The sequence below is a fragment of the Convolutriloba macropyga genome, chromosome 4 (assembly GCF_964194025.1).
Source record: "Convolutriloba macropyga chromosome 4, txConMacr16.3, whole genome shotgun sequence".
In the NCBI taxonomy this organism is placed as follows: Eukaryota; Metazoa; Xenacoelomorpha; order Acoela; family Convolutidae; genus Convolutriloba; species Convolutriloba macropyga.
In genome coordinates this window covers 31999604-32019570 of record NC_134471.1, presented here as the reverse complement: position 1 = coordinate 32019570, position 19967 = coordinate 31999604, and the positions used below count along the sequence as shown (strand labels likewise).

The 19967-nt window shown below is 40.4% G+C and overlaps 2 protein-coding genes across 8 annotated transcripts in view; one reads left to right on the top strand and one right to left on the bottom strand.

Annotated features, from left to right (window-relative positions):
* LOC142337623 (ubiquitin-conjugating enzyme E2-17 kDa-like) overlaps positions 1 to 19967 on the top strand; it is a 461614-nt gene that overhangs the window by 215234 nt on the left and 226413 nt on the right. The window lies entirely within an intron of this gene.
* The window catches only part of LOC142337619 (rho guanine nucleotide exchange factor 7-like), a 111922-nt gene that overhangs the window by 12761 nt on the left and 79194 nt on the right, over positions 1 to 19967 (bottom strand). For 6 of the 7 annotated variants that reach the window (XM_075386974.1, XM_075386975.1, XM_075386976.1 and 3 more), the window contains exon 14: positions 8173 to 8224. In XM_075386974.1, coding sequence (XP_075243089.1) covers positions 8173 to 8224 — 52 coding nt within the window. Of the gene's footprint in view, positions 1 to 896; positions 1223 to 8172; positions 8225 to 19967 lie in introns of those variants that run through there. The other variant, XM_075386978.1, reaches the window with a different exon arrangement.

Sequence of the window (19967 nt, the reverse complement as noted above, 5' to 3'; positions counted from 1 at the left end):
TAGCAGATCCACCTCATTATTTTTACAGCAGATACACAGTTAGTTTGGTAACTCACTGCATACTGACTGCAAGTTTTTAATTTCTCACCGTAACATCCTGCAAATCTATAGCAGCTTGCTAAAATTGAATTATATCTCAAAATTAGAAATCCAACTAACTGCTACCGTTGGCAAAACCAAAGCTTGCCTTTTGTCTTTAGACATGATCTGCAATTCTTTAGGTATTATAATATTGCACCACACAAGTTATAATTCCGACCCTGGTTCGATTTCTGTTGTTGAAAGTCATGTCAACGCAAAAGGACCGCCAAATATCTTCTCAGTTCAACTTAAAATTCAATCAATAAGCTCTCATTGTTCTAAATAGCGTCACAGCTTTGTTTGTAGGATTTCAAATTATTAACATTAATACAGGCGAAGTGAAAATTTTTCTGTGAACACATCTAACAACAGTTCCTCGTATCGTAAATTAAGCAACACGTCAAACGTAACCGACTAGCGTCGGGCGAATTGCTCTCAAACGACCGGCGAGCGGTTGGCTTCGTCAGTAGCTAGGCACGGTTTAGTGAGGCTAGCTTTAGCTTAATGGAAGGGGCATAAGTGAGCACAGCGGGGGGGGGGGGGGGGGGGGAGGGGAGTGGCTGAGGGGGTGGCAACAGTGGCAGGGGAGTCAACCTCTAAGAACCGCCCTTCACACCATAAGTATAAGTCTCCAAAACAGTTTGAGCTGAAACAGAGCTGAAAGGCTCTAAGAGCACTTAATGCCCGCTGGGCGCTACATGTTTTTCCCATTTTTGAGAACAAAAAGTCGAAAAATTGCATTAAAAAAAGACCGACAGGACTAACATAATTGTTACAAACTACGTTTGAGAGCAATTAAAAATGTCATCTATTATCTAAGGGTCTAAAAACTGAAGAAAAGAAAGGATGTCCGGGATGGTGAATCGGATGTCGGTAATAAGGATGATGAGGGGATAAATTAAAAGCGTGATTAGGTTTCAATCTATATCTTGACAATGTTTCAAAGGACCTGCTCTGGAATAAGAGGAAGCCAAAGGAGTGTTTGGTATGAATGCATGAACTACTGCAGGGCTGAAATGAGCAGTGGAACTAGAGGGTGCAGCCGATACTGGAGTGTAAGCATAGTTTTGCGACCGCGAACTCCCGTTAGCTGTGCTATTAGGGCCCGAACCCCCAATTGGATTGGGCACGCAAAATAGCTCTGAAAAGGGGACAGGAAAAGTTTAATTCAATAGTTATTGGAACTTATCTGCTTAGCTTATGAAAGATAAAAATTGTGGTATTCGAACATGAATACAACAGTTTGATTTTTCCCATTGTAACACCTCCCATTTTTCCATTTATTCCCAAAATTTATCATCATTATCTTGTAATTACGGTAACTGCAGACTTTGCATACAGCTACAAGCTAGTTAATAAATATGTTCGGTTAAAGAACATAACCAACTAAACGTCGGAAGAATTGCTCTCCAACGACTAGTGGGAGCTGTAATCAATTGCAGCCTGCTTCAGTCCAGGGGGGATGGGGTACCTAAATGGGACTAAGAAGTTCAATAGTGGGCTTCAAATAACCACATTAAAGGTTAACATATACCACTAATAAGATTTAAAGTGAAAAATAGCACCAGTTTCGGCGCACTTTTCATTTGATTTGACTTTTAGTATTAAATTGCCGCCAATTGAGTTAAGCCGCTTAAAATTGTGATTGAGAGAGAATTTTAGATCACGCGGAACGCAAAAAGTAAAGGGCGTAAAAATGTCAAAATTGTCAAGCAAAAATTTTGCATAAAAAAACATAGCCGGTAGAATACCGGAAACGACTCGAATCGTCGTGCATTATAATCTCTAAACTAACCTTACCGAAAGTAGAACGTCAAAATAGACAAGAGAAAAAACAGAAGTAGCCCAACAAACCACATTAAAGTGTTTTGAAAATGCCGAAAAATTTTTAGGTGCGTGGGGGAGCTTCGTGGGGGGGGGGGGGTAGATAGGTTGGGGAGGTGGGTAGTTCTGGGGTAATTGGGGGGATAGGTGGGGGTAGCTAGGTGAAGGGAGGGGGTAAGGGTAGGTGGGGGGTAAGTTGGGGGGGGGGGGGTGCGAGGGCAGTGGGGGGTTTGTAGGTGGTGGGGGGGGGAGGGTTGTGCGGTGTAGTTTAGATAATTAGGGGTGACTTATATAGGAACAAAAATACTCAAAATGACCTCTTCACCTTGAACATTACCGGCAGTTCCTAATTACTATACATTACAAACGAAGCTACTGTTAAAGTCCAATGTTCGAAAACAGAAGTCAACAATCACAAACGGAGGTAAACGCTCGAACAAAAAGAAGTCAAAATTCAAGTCATGAACAAACTTGCTTTCTGCTAAAAAAAAACCTGTAGAATCTCAATACTCCTCTTTGAGTCGTAAAAAGACACACTTTTACAATAATTGCTACGAACTTCGTTCAAGAGCAACTAAAAACCCGGAAAACAGCCACCGTTGATACCCTTGACGCCCATCTGGACTGTACCAGATAAACCAATTGACAGCCCTTTGTCATAAGTGTCAAAAAATGTTCTAATTTGGTTTGTTATTTCAGTTAGATTATTACACAACTACCATTAATTCAGACTCTAAACTAACTGCTATTAAGTCTAACACCAATGCAAGCTAGCAATCGCTCTGATGAACTCTAACAACCGAGTGCACTATGATTATTGGGATCTTTTCCGTTTGTGCCCCCCCCCAGCTTAGTGGGTGCATTTTATTTGCACCCCCGACGCACGTGCCACATTTTTAAATAATGATTTACTAAGTAATAAGTAATGGCACGTGCTAACTGGGGGGGGGGGGGTGGGGAACGTACTGGGGCGGCACAAACGGAAAAAATTCAATTATTGACCCGGCTCCATCGGTTTATCCCATATCTATTGATTTTGCCCTTTTCACCTTGAATGTATTCATTGTTTTGCGTACATCATTGAGTGCAGGCGATTAAAATCCAATCAGTAGAATTAGTGAGTGACGTAAGTCAAAAATCAAAGATGAAAGTCATGACATCTGTAAAACGAAAAAAGTGATCACAAGGTCAAACGAATTTAAAAAAACAAACCGACTAACGTCGGAACATTCGCTCTCGAATGGCAAGCGGGATAATTTAATTCAGGGGCTTCAGCCTAGATAAACTTTTCTTCATGCCTTGTCATCGTCCCTCTAAAATTCGGTTTTGTTTGAACAACAAACTTTATTTCGGAGTGAGAGCAATTGGGATCACTCAAAAACCAAGAAGTGCGTGAAAAAGTCACTTGAGAGGATTATTCGGATCTTTTCTGTTTTGGTCCCCCCGCTTAGTGGGCTTATATTGTTTACCTCCCCCGCCCAAGGTGCTATATTTTTAAATTGTAACGTGCTATATAAGAACAAAAAATTTGTAACTGAGGGTGTAAAAAACACTGGGGCCAAAACAGAATAGATCCGATTATACTAGAAGGAAAGCGCAAAAACGGTCAGGCAAAAAATCTGCATGAAAAAGATACATACGTTTACAAAAATTGCTTCTCGTTGAAGAGAAACTAACCATAAAAGGAAACAACTTGAAGAGACGTCTATGCCACCAAAATACCCCCTTAAAATAGTACTTAATAAAAACAACTCCCGAGAGAATTCCAAAAAAAACATTTGGGAGTCAATTCATGAAAAAATAATTTGAACTAAAGAATTATAACTATTAAAGAATGTTTTAATATTACGAGGGCAAGTAAAGTCAAAAAATCTTTCGAGCATGTAAATGCTTCTAAAACAACAGGCAAGTCGCAATTCACTCAGTAACTGGGCTAAGAAATTTCTTTAAAAAAAAACGAAAAACATAGGAAAATTAAGACAGTTCCAAAAATCTCGATTTTTCTTGTCATACATCTCTCGGTATAAACAAAATTTTAAACCACCAAACTGTAATCACTTGGTATCTAAAAATTCCTTAAGTTATAGCCTTTTCAAATCCTATCTAAGAACTTACAATAGGCAAACTCAGCAAAAAAAGCTGAAAAACCTCCAAATTAGCATAAAACTGCTTAAGATAAACATTCGAATCATTATCAAAACAAGCCTAAAAATAATAAAATACCAAAACATCTTCAGCAGATTGTCGCAAAAAAGCCGCTATTCCCATGCACCCAAAGAAAAAAATTGAAAGCCGGTACAATTTTGATGTCATTACGTAGTTGACCATTCTCCTGTTTCTTAATGAGAAGATACAGAGGATAGCATCAATACCGATAAGATTTAAGAATGGCAACTAAAACTTTTAGTAACAAAAATCAAGTAGCGAGCATCTACATCTAGGCTCCATGGGTTTATCTCCTTTTCATTTTTGATTTGTTTTGTCGATACTGACTATAATCATTCTAGGTCATTCTAATGAGCAACTGCTGCTGCGAAGAGTGAACTCCAAAATCTTATAGAAGTCAAAAATATTTTAAGCAAATTGTTCCCACAAGCAGTGAAATAAAGTTAAGCTAAACAATCTTCTTTGGCGCAGTAAAAATCGAAGGACAGGTCCTGAATTACAATCCAAGAATTAAACAATCTAACGCTCTTTTAATTAGCAGCTGAACACCAACATCATACGCCAATTAACTACAAAAAAGGTCATGATTAACACATTAATTCAAACAATTCGAGAACAAAGGGTAAGCTGGAATTTGGAGCAAACACATTGACTAAAAATACGACAAACTAGAAGTCTGATAAGAACTGTAACTGGTGAAACTAAACGATAAGAACACAAGACAAGAGATGCAATAAAACTATACACGACTCAAAAATCAACTTTTCTTGAAATTTAGTGTCAAAATCTAAAAATGAATGCTATATACTCAAAAGCATCTAATTAAAATCACTTCTGTGTCAGTAGCAACCTATGAAAACTGAAATGAATGAAAATTACTAACAACAGCAAAAAATACAACTTACTTCTCAAAATGAGTCGGATAAAAGAAACATTAGCTAGGAAGAAACCATTATTTCCATCATACAAAATCGCATTAGAAACCAGTGCGACCTCTCAGATTGAGTGAAAAGACAACAAAAAGCCCAACAAATACTAGCAGAACTCAAAACAATAACTAAACCTCACAAGGCATTTCGATCAACTAAATCTTCATCAGCAACCGATGACACCTGCCATGACACCTGCCAACAAATACTAGCAAAAACTGAAACATTCTCCGCTACTTTGAAAACGATTACAGTAAAAATAACTATAAGCATGAGCTATGAACAAAAAAAATTGATCAACTAAACAATTAAAAACAAAAATTCATTAGATCAAATAATATCAAGACTGAAAAATTAGCTTTTTGTTTTCAAGAAGGAACAGCGTATAAGTCATAAATAGCGTCAGCTATGAACCGAAAGATTTATTACGAATGACTCCAGCCTTCTTATCAGCCGATGAGAACTTTCATTAATGAGACCAAGAGATAAGACAACAAACCAAAATATCGCAAAAGAGGATAACATTTTTTGAAAGGATATTCGTAGAAAAGCTAAATTAAAAGATTAAACTAAACTAATTTCTCTTGCACGAGCATTTTACTCCTGCAGGGGGTAGGCCAAAGTTGGCACTTTGTTTTCCCATCATTAACCCAACACAGCCAGCTGATTAACAAAAAAGCCACCGTTGAACCCATTCACCCACGTTGGGACTGAAACAGTTAGTGGAAAAAAGCAAATTTAACTTCAGCCTAAATTTGTAAGTAAATTCAGTCTCTAAATTCGAAAACAATAAGCTAAATACTAACACCAATACTCAGTATACTCTAAAGAACTCTGACAACTGAAAGCACGAGTTGTTAGTATCCGGGCGTTATTAGTTTATCCCTTTCATTTGATTTCGATTTTTGACATTGATCATATTTGCGTAGATTTTAGGCTTGAGATCTAAATTCCATTTAGCTGAAACTGAAGATAAGTCAAGAAGTCAAACATGAAAAAGGTGACTTACATAAAACAGAAAAAAGTGATAGAAAGCTAAAAAGAAATAAAAAAAAACAGGAGATCCCGAAACCGACTCGAAGACGATATTCACTAAGCCACGAGCCAACTACTAATTAAACAAAACTAGAGATGGTAACTAAGAACAAACTTAGAGTAACGAGCATCTAAAATTTGGCATTATGGGTTTATCCAGTTTCTATTTCTGATTTCGATTTTTAACACTGCGCTGTTCATTTTGAATAGCTTTGCTGAACAACTGCTGTATGAAAACACTTATAGCAGAATGAGAGAAGAGTGAAGCTAGCCTAGAGAAGTCAAAAAAACTTCACGCAAAAACAAGCTGTGAACTAAGGCAAAGCGAAAAAATTTTAGTACGACAAAGTAAAAACAAAATAGGAGTCCTATAAGAGCCGGCTGAGAAGCTGAGGCGGCTACTAGTAACTTCAAGCATCAAATATTGCCTAATTTTTTTAAGACAAATAGAGTCAAAATCATAAATAGCTAGCTGCCCCTCGAAAAAATCAAGCAAATCCAAATAGTCGCAAACAGAACACCAATGCATCCTATTAATAACACTCAAGAGAAGATATGCTGAAAACAGAAGTCAAATTGAAGCTCGTGAAAAAAATTCTTGCAAAATACAAAAATTTGTTCAAACACCAGTTTCTCAATACGCTTTGAAGTTAACTTGAAAATCAAGCTTCATGCGTACTCGCATTTTCGCTCGCTTTACTAACTCGGCATGACTAGAACCAACACATTTAAACAAAGACAGCGCACCAATACATTTAAAATCCTTTGGATTGTAAAACTAGGGCCGCTATAATGGCCGGTTGAGAAGATGAGAGCAGTCAGAAAATCAAACTGTCAACCAAAGGACGCTAGCAAATTTTTTCACATCTCAATTTCTCGAAAGCAGCTGTATGAACAAAAAAAAACAGCCGGCAGATTGCCGGAATAGCTGCGAAAGAATAGACTTGCGTGCCGTATAATAGAGATAGAAACAGATACTGATCTAAATTGAAAAAAAAATGACGCTACACAAAAAAACTAGGTAAATAATGTTCAGCGATAAATTTATTAGGGACCTTTACTGCACATATGAGTTGCTTTGACCTTAAACTGATTCAAATTAAGCTTAAGTTTTAAAGTGCAAAAGTCATTTTATTGAGTGAGGTAAAACACGTTTGATCAAATTCTAATCACGCAAATGATCACGCTTAAAATCTTTGCTAGAGAGAGAATGAGACATGACGTCACGCGCGCAAACGCCATTAGTGACAGGAAGAAGTCGTTTAGAAAATTTGAAATTTTTTAAGTTTGCTGTGTGAACAAATGTAAAACGAAAAAGAGCGTCAGACGACGAAACGCAAAAAACAGCAGGACAAGTCCTGACGTAAAATTCAAAGAATTTTCATTGACTAAACAAAAACTAGACCTAGAACGGACAATGAGTGAATTGGGAAAACCATTTCCAAAAAATCAGAAAAAAATTTTAAAAAAAACTGAAAATCATTGTCAAAATGCCGCATGTGAGCAAAAAACCACTAGCGAGAAAGCTAATTTTTGTTCAAACACCGTTTTCTCACTCTACTTTAAAATTAGAGCAAAAAAATTTCACGCCGCAAAACCACTCGTATTTTCGCTCCACTTCCTGTTTCAGCGTGACCAAAATCACTACTCCAATTTGACTTCATAAATCATGAAAAGATGTGAACAGGTAGCGCCCCAATACAATTCAACTTCTTTGACTTGTAAAAAATCAAAAGCACCGCAATATAGCTCCACTCAGCTCACAGCTTCGCAGCTATAACTACTCTTCTTTTCGCTCCACCCTTCATTTTTGTTCAGCACCCACCCAATCCACTCCAACTTGTTCCACGCGTTTCATTTCTGGCTCAATTCACTGCAAAAAATTGAGTTAAAAAAAGACAATTCTCCATTACTCCTCATCGAGTCGTAAAAAAGGAGAGCGCCTAAATAATAGCCTTTGAGAGGCGGACGGTTGCTATTAATAATACAATGACACGTTTTATATTTCTCTTACAAATGTTTACGGCCTGTTTACAAATGTTTCATAAAGAATTAATTCCACCTGCATATTGATTCAACGTCAATACATCATTACTCAACTTATCACTATTTTTTTTACTTCTGGCTGATTCCTTACCCGATTTGCGATTGCTCTTCTTGCGTGACACTTTTGGGCTCTTGACAGAATCCTGAAACACAACACAGTTAGACGTAATGTACTATAATTCAAATCAATGCTCTTGACTTATGGTTTGAGCGATGCAGCATATTTTCTTAATGGTAAGCTATCTATGATTTCAAAATGATTTAAGAAACCAAGTTAAAGAAACATAGCTGGCAGATTGCCAGAAAATAGCCGCAATAGCTTCGTAGATCTGCAGTCTAAAACATACCCGGCAGATTGCCGGAAAATAGCCGCCGTTGATTCCAATAAGCATGACTGGGATTGAAATAACAGAAGATATTGAAAAAAAAAAGATTTTCGTACAAAAACATTTTTTTAAGTCCGATTTATTTTGATGGCATTTCGTAGTTGAACATACTTCTGTTTCTTAGAGAGAGGCTACAGGGGCTACTATCAATAACAATAAGCATTAGAGAGAGGTAACTAATACTTATAGGACCGACGTTCAAATAGCGGGCATCTAAAATTGGGCTTTATGGGTTTATACCGTTTCCATTTCTGACTTCAATTTTTTATACTGACTGTTCATTTTGAATTGCTTTGCTGAGCAACTGATGTTCAAAATCACTTTTAGCAGAATGAGACAAGAGAGAAACTAGCCTAGAGAAGTCAAAAAGATTTCACGCAAAATGTTGAAAAGGCGGCAAAATGAGGTAAAGCGAAACATTTTTTTATTCGACGAAGTAAAAAAAAAAAAGGAGCGCTATAATAGCCGGCTGAGAAGATGAGGGCGGCTATTAAAAACAGTGAAAAGACAGACCAAAAAATGTCTTCATTGAAGGCTTAGAATGTTATATTTTGATTAAGAATCTGTATAAGTTATTGCTGCCTCATTTTAGCTGCCCTCAAATCACAACTCCATTTGACTTCAAAAATGAAACATAGCTGGCAGATTGCCAGAAAATAGCCGCAATAGATTCGTAGATCGGCAGTCTAAAAAAAACAGTAAAAAAGACAGACCAAAAAAATTTGTCTTTTCATTGAAGGCTGATCTGTTATATTTTGATTAAAAATCTGTATAAGTTATTGCTGATTAGCTGATCTCAAATAACCTTCATTTAGAGTGACACACACCCATTTGACCTTATCTTTTTTAATTAAAGTAAATAAAAGTCAATTTCAAAGTGAGGAAGTCATTTTGAGAGTGAGGTAAGTCAAGTGTGACCAAAAATTTAATCAAACGAATGAACAAAAAACTCGCTCCACTAAGAGCGAAAAATGACGTCACTCATGCAATTCTGTTGAAATTGCATGAACGAATGAACAAAAAAGTGGCTGTGACGTCATATGGTCGTAACAAAAATCATGACGACGAAATAAAAAAAAACCAAGAGAAGGCCAATAATAGCCCCAGCTATCGCTGTGCGGCTATTAAAAACTTTCTCAAGATCCATTTAATGTTGGGCACTTTTTATAGTAACCATAGCCGTCAGATTGTCAAGATATCGGAGCAAAAGACTTAAGGGTGGTAGAATATAGATAGCACAAAAACAGAAAAGAGTTGATGGGGTTCCTGATGGAATCGGTAATGCCCAGTTAAAAAGCCAAATATTTTCACAATTCTTTGAAAGAATTGAGATTGCGCATTTCATTTTCTGCTAATTCATTGTTATGAGCAGCCTATATCAATGTTTAAAAAAATGTTTAAAGTGACCTCAAATCAGCTCAATATCAGTGTTGAATGTCATTTAGAAAGTTAAAGTCACTAGTAGGCCCGCAAAGCCATAATCAGTAAATCATTTTCCCGATTAGAAGGTTTAAGAGAAGTAAAAATTTCTGTTTGGCCCCAACTCGGGCTCGAACCCATGCCCCTCGTTTAACAGCCACATGTCTCACAACTTAAGCTATCTATGTGTATTGCACTTGTCTTTTACTCTTTCTACAGCAAATTTCTGTACATGACGTTTGTGACTGGCTTGTTTTTGCTATACCGCATGCATAATCAGCGCAAAATCTGCATATTAGGAGCTTAAAAAGGATGGTAAAGCGCGTCTCAAAACCCATTTATAACGCTAGGTTGCATGATTAAGGACTCCTAAAACATGTTACGATAGGAGCGCTGCTGACCATTGTCCTCAATTGCTACCCATATTTACTATAAAAAAGAAAGATTAGACAAAACGACTAAGACTGCTCAAAATGGTAAAAGAAAAAGACTTCAAACTTCAGATTATCAGTTCTCCATCTTACGAACTGCGCTATAACCACTACAAACCATCGTTTCTCACAATCTCTTATCTTATCAATAAATATATTTCAGATTAAGAGCATCTGAGATTACGCAAACATCAAAAAGTAAAGCGTGAAAAACTTAGTTGAAAACTGAAAGTATTATAGATTAGCGCAGAATCTGTAAAGCTAAAAGTTTGCAACAAAACACAATTACATTAAAGACTTCAAACTTCGTTCGGGAGCAATTAAAAAAACCTTCAGGTCAGAAACACTTCAGTATTCAGGTCAGAAAATCCTACCTCTGGGGAGAATACTTTCAAGACCTCATAGCCTCGTGGTGACTTCACCTGACTAACAGTCTTTTGTTCCACGTTCAGTTCTCATACATGTACTTTGAGCCTTTTAGGTCATTCACCTCTCTCGATATGTTCGCTTAACAATGCTGCGCAATGCGGCTCTTAAACATACGCTTCGAGGGGCCTCTTGAACATGCAAATATTGTGTCCCATTTCAGAGCTCACGCGTTTAATATATAGGAGGATAGGATTAGCATTTCTTCCCCCAAACACATGGGAACATAAAACGACTCAGCGTCGCAAGAAGTGCTCTCGAACAACAGGCGGAATGGTGTTGATTAGAAAGTTTTGATGTCTACAAAATGGAGGGTACCCAACAGATTAGTAGTCCCCCATCTTACCAACTGCGCTATAACGACTACATTCCACCGTTTATCACATTTGCTTTTATCGTATCAAAAATATATTTCAGATTGAGAGCATTTGAGATCGCTCAAAAATCAAAAAGTAAAGCGTGAAAAACTTAGTTGAAAGCTAACAGTGTTCTAGAAAAGCGCATAATCTGTGCAGCTAAAACTTTGCAAAATAACATACACTTACAATAAGAGCTTCAAACTTAGTTCAGGAGCAATTCAAAAACACGAAGTACCCATGACAGTAAATCCTCCCTCTGGACGAGCATATTTTCGAGCCCTCTTAGCCTTGTGGTAACTGCACTTGACTAACAGTCTTTTGTCCCAGGTTCGGTTCTCACCCATCTACTTTGAGCTTTTTAGGTCATTGAACTCTCCCGATATGTTTGCTTAACCATGCTGCTCAATGCGGCTCTTAAACATGCGATTCGAGAGGCGCCTTAAACATGCAAAAAAATTGTATATTTTAGTGCTCACGTATTTAATATATAGGATTTAACATTTTAGCTCGTCACGCAATTCAACTTCAAAATTACTTCTGAAGTGTTTAACAAATGACATCACGCAAAAATAAAGAGCAATGAAAGCGCCAAACGAAAAATCGAATTGATCTTCGCGTTTTGTCGCGTTTGATGCTTATGAAAAATGAGCGTCAAGCGATGAAACAAACTAATAGCAGGACAGATCTTGACCTACAATTCCAGGTTATTCCATTAACCAAACAAAAAATTATGCTTCAAAATGACCAGTAATGTACTCTGCAAGCCATTTCGAAAGAACTTGATAAAAAGCAAAAAAAAGTGAAATTGCCCGCACGTGAACAAAAGATTTCTCAAACACGGTAAATTTTTTGAAACACCATTTTTCTCACTCTGCTTTGAAAGCGATTTGAAAAAAATTTTACGCTGTTCCTCTCCCATTAGTGCATTGGCGTGACTGAAATCAATACTGAAACTTGATTTCAAAAATCGTCAAATGCTGGAACTGATCTTGAAAAAGACATCCACATCCATAAACATAATTAAAGCTCTTTGATTGTTTAAAAAACCCACGAGTACCGCAATATAATAAGTTATAATGGTCGAAAACAAATTCCGTTATTAATTTTTCACCAACTTGAAATCTTGAAATATAATGGGATTAATACAGAACGAGCAAAGGAACGCTCTCAGAGCGAAAATAAGTTCAGAGGATAATTCAATTGCACTAACAATTGAATTGGGTCAGACTACAGTTTAGGAAGGTCAGCACCACATGGTAACCAAGATAGCGCCGCGAAAAGTGTGAGGATAGCGGTCTGAGCCTACCAAAACGCATTTACACAATCAAAAATATGCCTCTTCGGCAGTTTCGGCGAGCAGTACTACGCCTCCACCATTTTATCCAGTTTCTATGGAAGGTACGTCGAATCAGCCCGAAAAAATAACGATCAACAAAATATTTCAGAAAAGGCCCAACAGGTTCCAAATTGCTACCTTGTTTGAGAACAGTTAATAACTTAATTCAACAGATTAACATTCATTGAAGGGGAGGTTGAGGAGAAAATAACGAAATGGTCAAATTCTGGAACTAATTCTGCTGATGTAGAAACATTTATGATATCAATGGAGCAGATATATTCCTGACAAATCAGTGAATCGAAGTTTTCAATTCATAAGGAAGCATAAACAAGATGTAAGCAACTGTATCTAAAGTAACATCAAGAAGGCGAAAAAACACATCTAAACAGCCCGGCAAATCTAGCTGTATTTGCTAGCAGGTATTTTGTCTGAGCCGATTTTCGACTCAGATTGGTCACCGATACGTTTTCGAAACATAAAAATATTAAGCCTAAAAAGAGCGCAATCGATTTAGTATATTAGTAGGCTCAACGAAAATTATGTTAAACGAACTTTTTCTGAGCTTTCTACGCATATTAGAAGTTGAATGGTTAAGAAATATGACGTAATAAACATTCTCGCTGGATAGATTTAAATAGAGCATTGCTCATTTAGTTTACTCAGTAACATCCTCCGGCCCGGAAGAAAATGTTGGGAGGATCGGTACAAGCTTAACGAGTGGGCGGACGAGCGATCCGGACGACGTGCGTACCACGGCGGAGCGGGCGACGCTGTCGGAGCCGTAATGGAGTTCTTCAATCCGAGCAGTTGGATAGTAACCCCTAGGGTTGCTTTCTTCAACGATCCAAACTAAATCACCAACCCTGAGGTGATGCTCGGCAGGCGTCTGCCACTTAGATCTACGGTTCAACGCAGGTACATACTCCTTGAGCCAACGTGCCCAAATTGCATTGGCGTATGACTGTGCACGGGCGTATCGCTTACGATGATCGAACTCGTCGACGCCAACGATAGACGGAATTCTGGTTGCTTGGTTACCGAGTAGAAAAAGATTAGGTGTTATTGCGCCTAGGTCAGACGGGTCGGCGCTTACGGGCGTTAAGGGACGTGAGTTTAGTGCGTATTCGACTAGACAAAAAGTAGTGTTCAACACCTCATCTGTGAGGCGACGCGTACCGAGGATAGTGTACAGTACTCTTTTAAAACTACGAACTAACCTCTCCCAGATACCACCTTGGTGTGGCGCACTGGGCGGATTGAACCTCCACTTAATGCCCTTATGTGCAAGAGCGGCAGCGATGTTAAGCGTATTCCATTTTTCCACACATTCACGGAGCTCTTTCTCGCTCCAATGAAGTTCGTACCATTATCCGACCAAATCATAGCAGGAGTACCCCGACGGGAGACGAACCGCTCCACTCCCATTACACAAGAACTAGTGTCCATGGACGGGACAACTTCAACATGGACAGCACGAGTAGTGAGACAAGTGAAGAGAAATCCCCACCTCTTCTCGGTAGTCCGACGAACGGTGACGTAGAATGGGCCGAAGTAATCAACCCCGGTGTTGGTAAAGGGAGGAGACTGGTATGCGAGTCTCTCCTTTGGGAGGTCTGCCATGATAGGTTGAATGGTTGCTGCACGGAACTTTCTACACAAGACGCAGTTTGATTTGATGGAACGCAGTGTGGAACGTAGTTTAAGGATGGCATAACGTTCCTGTACCTTTGACCGTAAGTAATCGATGCCCTGGTGATGGTTTTTCAAATGAGTATGCCGCAGAAACAGTTTAACAAAAGTATGACGCGCATCCAGCACGATAGGATGCTTAGTGTCAAAGTCAATTTCCACTAGCCGTCGGAGTCGACCAGAAGAACGGATGAGACCATGAGGCCCAATAAACGGAGTAAACTGAGCAATGCGGCTGCTCTTCTTAACGGATTTGTTGTCAAGAAGATCCTTTCTTTCAGTATTAAAGAACTCTCCTTGAACCAAGTACTGGAGATGACGCTCGGCTTCGTCAAGCTCAACAGGGTCGGCTATGCTGCCGTCTACGGTACGGTAACTTTCATGAGATGGTAAAAGACGGAGCACATATGCGGTGACACGAAGTAGTTTTTGATAAGAACTGAACTTATCAAACGGGATTAGATTCATACTCTGTTCCTTAGGGGGCTTGGTTACGGATGCGGCTAAAGATGAGATGGAGTCATCATCTTGTTCCTTTGTTACAACGCCGAGTTTGATGTTATCGACGACGTCAGTATTTGGCACAAAAGGGAATTGCTTAGTTCTCAAGAAGTCAGGACCCCTCACCCAGCTACTTGATTGCAAAACTTCAGCGGACATGCCACGCGTCCCAGCATCGGCCGGATTATCACAAGTGGCGACGTGGTTCCATTGGTCAACGCTGGTGTTCTCCAGGATTTCACTAACACGATTTGCAATGAAGATGGGGTGTTTGTTTGTTGAGTTTATCCACTGCAAGACGATGGTACTATCTGTCCACATAAAGACTTTATCCACAGTAACCGTTAATGCTCGACAGATTTCCCTTTTTAAACGGGCAGCGAGGAGAGCGGCTTGTAATTCCAACTTAGGAACTGTCATTACCTTCATAGGTGCAACACGGGCCTTGCCCAAGACAAACGCCAGCTCTGTTATAATCTCCCCGGAGGAGCAAGTTACTTGAGCCCTAAGAAATCCTACTGCACTGAATACGTCTTGCGAGCTATCACCAAACATGTGGAGTTCAAGATGTTGGGATGGTCCTGAAAAGTAACTTCTCGGTATAGTGATCTCAGCCAACCGCGGCAGTTCAACACACCAGGCAAGGAATCTGTCAACTGTGTCTTTAGGTAACTCGTCATCCCAACTTTGTCCATTGACACGCCAAATGTCTTTCAAGACTAACCGAGAACCAACAGTAAACGGTGCGACAAGACCAATTGGGTCGTAGACCTTTGACACAAGACTTAAGACCAAGCGCTGTGTTAAACTTTTCGTGATGGTGCTGTTAGTACCCCTGCTCACAACCAGGGTATCGTTGATGTGATCCCACTTAAGCCCAAGCACGTGCATTGATTCCTCCTTGGATGAAACGATGACCTTAGGTTCAGTGGATTGAGCAGACCCATCAATTCGGTCAGCCAGATCTGGTACATTGCTTACAAATTTAGTAAGCTTGAACCCACCTAGATGGAGAAGATGTACCAATTCCTTCGACCTAATGAGGGCCCTCTCGGGGGATTCCACAGAGTCCAAGTTATCGTCCATGTAGAAGTTCTCAAGGACGGCTTTCGCAGCTTCTGGGTACTCCTTAGCATTATCGCGTGCCGTGCGCTGAAGTGCGTAGTTGGCGCAGGTGGGCGAATCTTTTGCCCCAAAGATGTGGCGCGTATACTGGTGTACCACAACATTTGATGTGGGGTCCTCCCGCCACAAAAAGCGCAATGATGGTTGATCACATGGCCACACTCCAACTTGGAGGAACATTCCCTCGATGTCGGCGGATACGGCAAATGGATGTTGTCTGAACCGTAGGAGTACATAGATTAGGTTTTGCAGTAGGTCAGGTCCGGTGAGTAATGACTTATTAAGAGATGCGCCATGGAATTTTGCTGCTCCGTTTAGTACCCTACGAACCTTGCCCGGCTTGTTCGGGTTAACAACGGGATGGTGTGGTAGGTACCACTCTCGTTCCGAGCGACTTTCCACCTTATGAGCATCTTTGACCCTTACTACGTAGCCTTTGTCTAAGTCCTCTTTGATGGTATTCGAGTACTTTTCCCTTAAAGTCTGGTCTTTCGTAAGCCGCTTTTCCAAAGATTTTAATTGAACAAGCGCTGAGAAATAATTGTTGGGCAATTTGATGTTATCTTCGGCCCATAGCATTCCTACATCGTACCTTTTTCCATTATGCACGGTGGTGTTTTCAAGAATTTCATGCGCACGCGCATCCGAGGCGGATCGTGGGTCTACTTGCTTAAGTGCGCCGTACGACTCCATGTCGTACCAAGATTTTACCTGACTAGCGAGTTCAAAATCCTGCTCCATATTAGCTTTGAAACAAGTCGAGACTAAACCTGAAGACGACGGAAGAGGGCCGCTTAGAACCCAACCTATGGGCAAGCGAACAGCGAAGGGCGAGGACTTCTCGTCGGCAGCGAAGTACTCTAACGGGCGGATGGCATGATACACATCCTGTCCAAGTATCATCTCGATGTTTCCATAGCAATATGTAACTGGGTCTAGGACTGCTAGGTGCGGGTATGTTTCCTGAAGTGCTTTAATGTTGATGACATCGGCGCCTACATTTAAATCTTCCTTTACGTAAGGGCTTACTTTAAACGGTTCAAATGCTTGGTTGTCGCGTGGTGTTACAATTAGTTCAACTAACTTAGTGTCTACAACCTCCTCAGTATTTATACCCTTGACTGTTAGTTTCAATGCTGTACCGTGCAAACCAAGTCTATTTGCAAGATCATTGGACACCCAAGAGTTACTGCAAGCGGTATCACACAAAACTAAAGCCGTGGTATCTTTACCCGAGGAGCTCTTCAACTGTAATTCAGTCACCTGAAGGAGGCCTTTCACATTGCTCACAGATGACAAAGTAGTGGTCTTACTCGATGATTGGACACTAGAAAGTTTACTTTGATTTGCGCCAGCATTAGAGTTATTGTTGTTGTTTGAAGGGGATTTTGATGGATAAACCCTCTCAGCTCCATGGAGAAGAGTATTATGGGAGCTGTTGCAACCGTCCTTCCTGCATTTCCTGGGGTTTGGGCATTGCCTGAACATATGCTTTTCTCTCAAACATGAGAAACACAGTTTTGCTTCAGCCACTACCTTTGCTCGCTGAGTGGGAGACTTTTCTTTAAATACCCTACACTCCCAGATGCGGTGGATACCTTTACACACAATGCAGCGAGGGGTTGCAGGCGTTGCCGATGTTGAGGCTGGTCTCTGAGTGCCCTTAGTTTGTGTATTAGCAGCAAAAGTTCTTGAGGCAACTTTGGTCTTTACTACTGAGTTGGTGTTATCCTCAGTTCTTGCTTTCGACGAAGTTTGTTTCATTAAATCATGTGCCTCGGCCTTCTCCTTCAACCAATCGTTGAAGTCGAGGAGTGTTGGCTTAACCCAATGTTTCTTCACGGTGAAGAGTGACCAAGACTCTTTCAGATTGGGCGGCAATTTTTGCACAGCCGTGTTGAGAAGTGAGGCACTCTTAAGGTCTGCGTCATATGAAAGTGATTTAAAGACCCCAACAAGACTTGAAATTGTTGCAGAATAGTTTATGATGTTATCACTATTGTGCATCTTTAGTGGTGGAAAAGAGCTGAGTTTTTCTAAGTGTGCACTGACTACTGCCTGTGGTTGGCCAAATTTACGTTCGAGTGTCTTAAGTGCGTCCTTATACATTACACCGCAGTATGCGAACTCAGCGATGGCGGTTTTAGCTTTTCCAGTTACAAGAGTTTTTAAGTATGTTAACTTGACGTCATCAGTCAAGGACTGTGCGTCTATGGCGCTTTTAAATTGTCCGAACCATTCGTGCCACTGCAGGGGATCACCATTGTACTGTGACAACTTCCACTCGGGCAGTGGATCGTTCTTCCTACAAGTAATTGCCTCCGCCAACTGCTTTATCAAATCCGCAGAGTCCAAAGAAGGAGCCGAAGGTGTGGGATGCGGCGGGCCACCCCAACACAACGGGTTCGGAACGGTAGCTCCATACGTTGGCGGAATGATCGGAGTGACAAAGGTGGGGGCGGTACCTGTGGAAGAACTAAATGGATTCGCTTGCATGAAGTCTGATGTTACGTAATTTTGAGCGCCTGCTGCTGCTTGTACATGAGAGGAGCGGTGCGATGTAGATATATGAGGGTTGATTAACGGGGCCGGTTGTACGGTGTATAAGTTTGCGGGTGTTCGTACAAGTGGTACTGCATTAGATGGGACTGCTGCTGGAAAACGCCAGACATTTGGATCTGGAGGAGCAGGAGGTGCGTGGGTTATAGGGACAAAACTTTGGGGCTGAAAGCTCTTTTGTGGGGGTGGTGGATGAATTAATTGAGGTACAAAAACGTTTGCGGAGGAAACGAATGGTGCAGGCGGAGAATGGGGTAACAGATTGACATCATTCGCCAGGGGGTTAGTGGCTTGTAGTGGTAGTGCTTGTGGCGGCGAGGGAGGAAAGCGGAATGCTGGTGGGATTAACGGGAAATGCGGTGGTGCGAGGTTTAGAACGGGGGATGGTGGGGCTGGTACATTTATGTGTGTTTGTGGCGGATTAGGGGCTAGAGGAGCATTAACGATTGTATTAAAAGGTGGTGAATGCGGAGGGCTGACTAAATTCAACTGTCCCGGCATGCTCGATCTGCGAGGGAATTGATGATCTAATTGCAAACCATCGAAGTGCATTGTTGCTTGAGACAGTTGTCGGGCTGTGTTTGGGGCGTTTAGTTGAGTTGGCATACCAAAGTTTATTGATGATGGAGGCGTATATTGAGGCTGTTGCTGCTCTTGCATGATGTTGTTTGCAACATGTGCATCATTGGTTACATTGGTTCTACTACTTGGTTCTTGGACAGGGAGGTTGATGTTGGCCTCAACTTGACTATGTGTATTGAGATTGAAGTGTGAGTTTGGAAGTTGAGCTGAAGAAGGTCGTTGGACAATTGCTTGGTTGGATTGGGCGATGGAACCAGAAAAGTGCAAACTCGGTTCGTTTGCAACATCTGCCATGTTCCCGGCCGGTGACGAATTAATCCAATCTTGAACAAGTTTCTTGCTCTTGACTGAACTTCTTTCCGTAAAGAGCCCACTCATTTTGCCTGTACCAGACCCGTCCGCTGATGATTTTGTCATCAACTCAATTTCCTCAAGGGCTGCAGCAGCTACTTCCTTGCGATGATCTTCCTCAAGCTGTTCAATTTCTAATTCCCGCAATTTCGTTTGTTTTTCAATTTCAAGACGTTGTCTAGCAATGCGGAGTTTTGCCTCATGTTGTTTCTCAAGTTCCTCCCTTTTGAGTCTAGATAGTTCTAAGTCTCGTTGACGCTGACTTGATCTTTTTGAGGAAGTCATATGTGAACCTGATCTTGATTGGTGAGAGGTATACAGCTCTGCTGTCTCTTTGTCATGGACCGAATTGATATACCCTCGAGCAGCAGCAATGAACTCATCAGTTTTCTTTGTTACAGTCTCTAACCATTTTTCAAGGTTCTTACAAGCAGCATCTGGATTTTCAGTCTTTTGTGCCAGATCAAAGAGCTCTTCATTTTTATCAACTACTCTAATAAAAGCGTCTTTGCACTTCACAAGCAGACGTTCGATCTTAACTTTCCTGTCTTGCTTATCAACAGCATGGTTAATTTCACCATAGATGTTATTAAGTTCAGCCTCTAATTTTGCCCTCGCACTATAAAGTTTGTTGAATTTGTCCTGCAAAGTTGTCATGATCTTAAGAAAAACAGGAACCACAACTTTAATTTAGTACTAATATAGAGTACACACACATG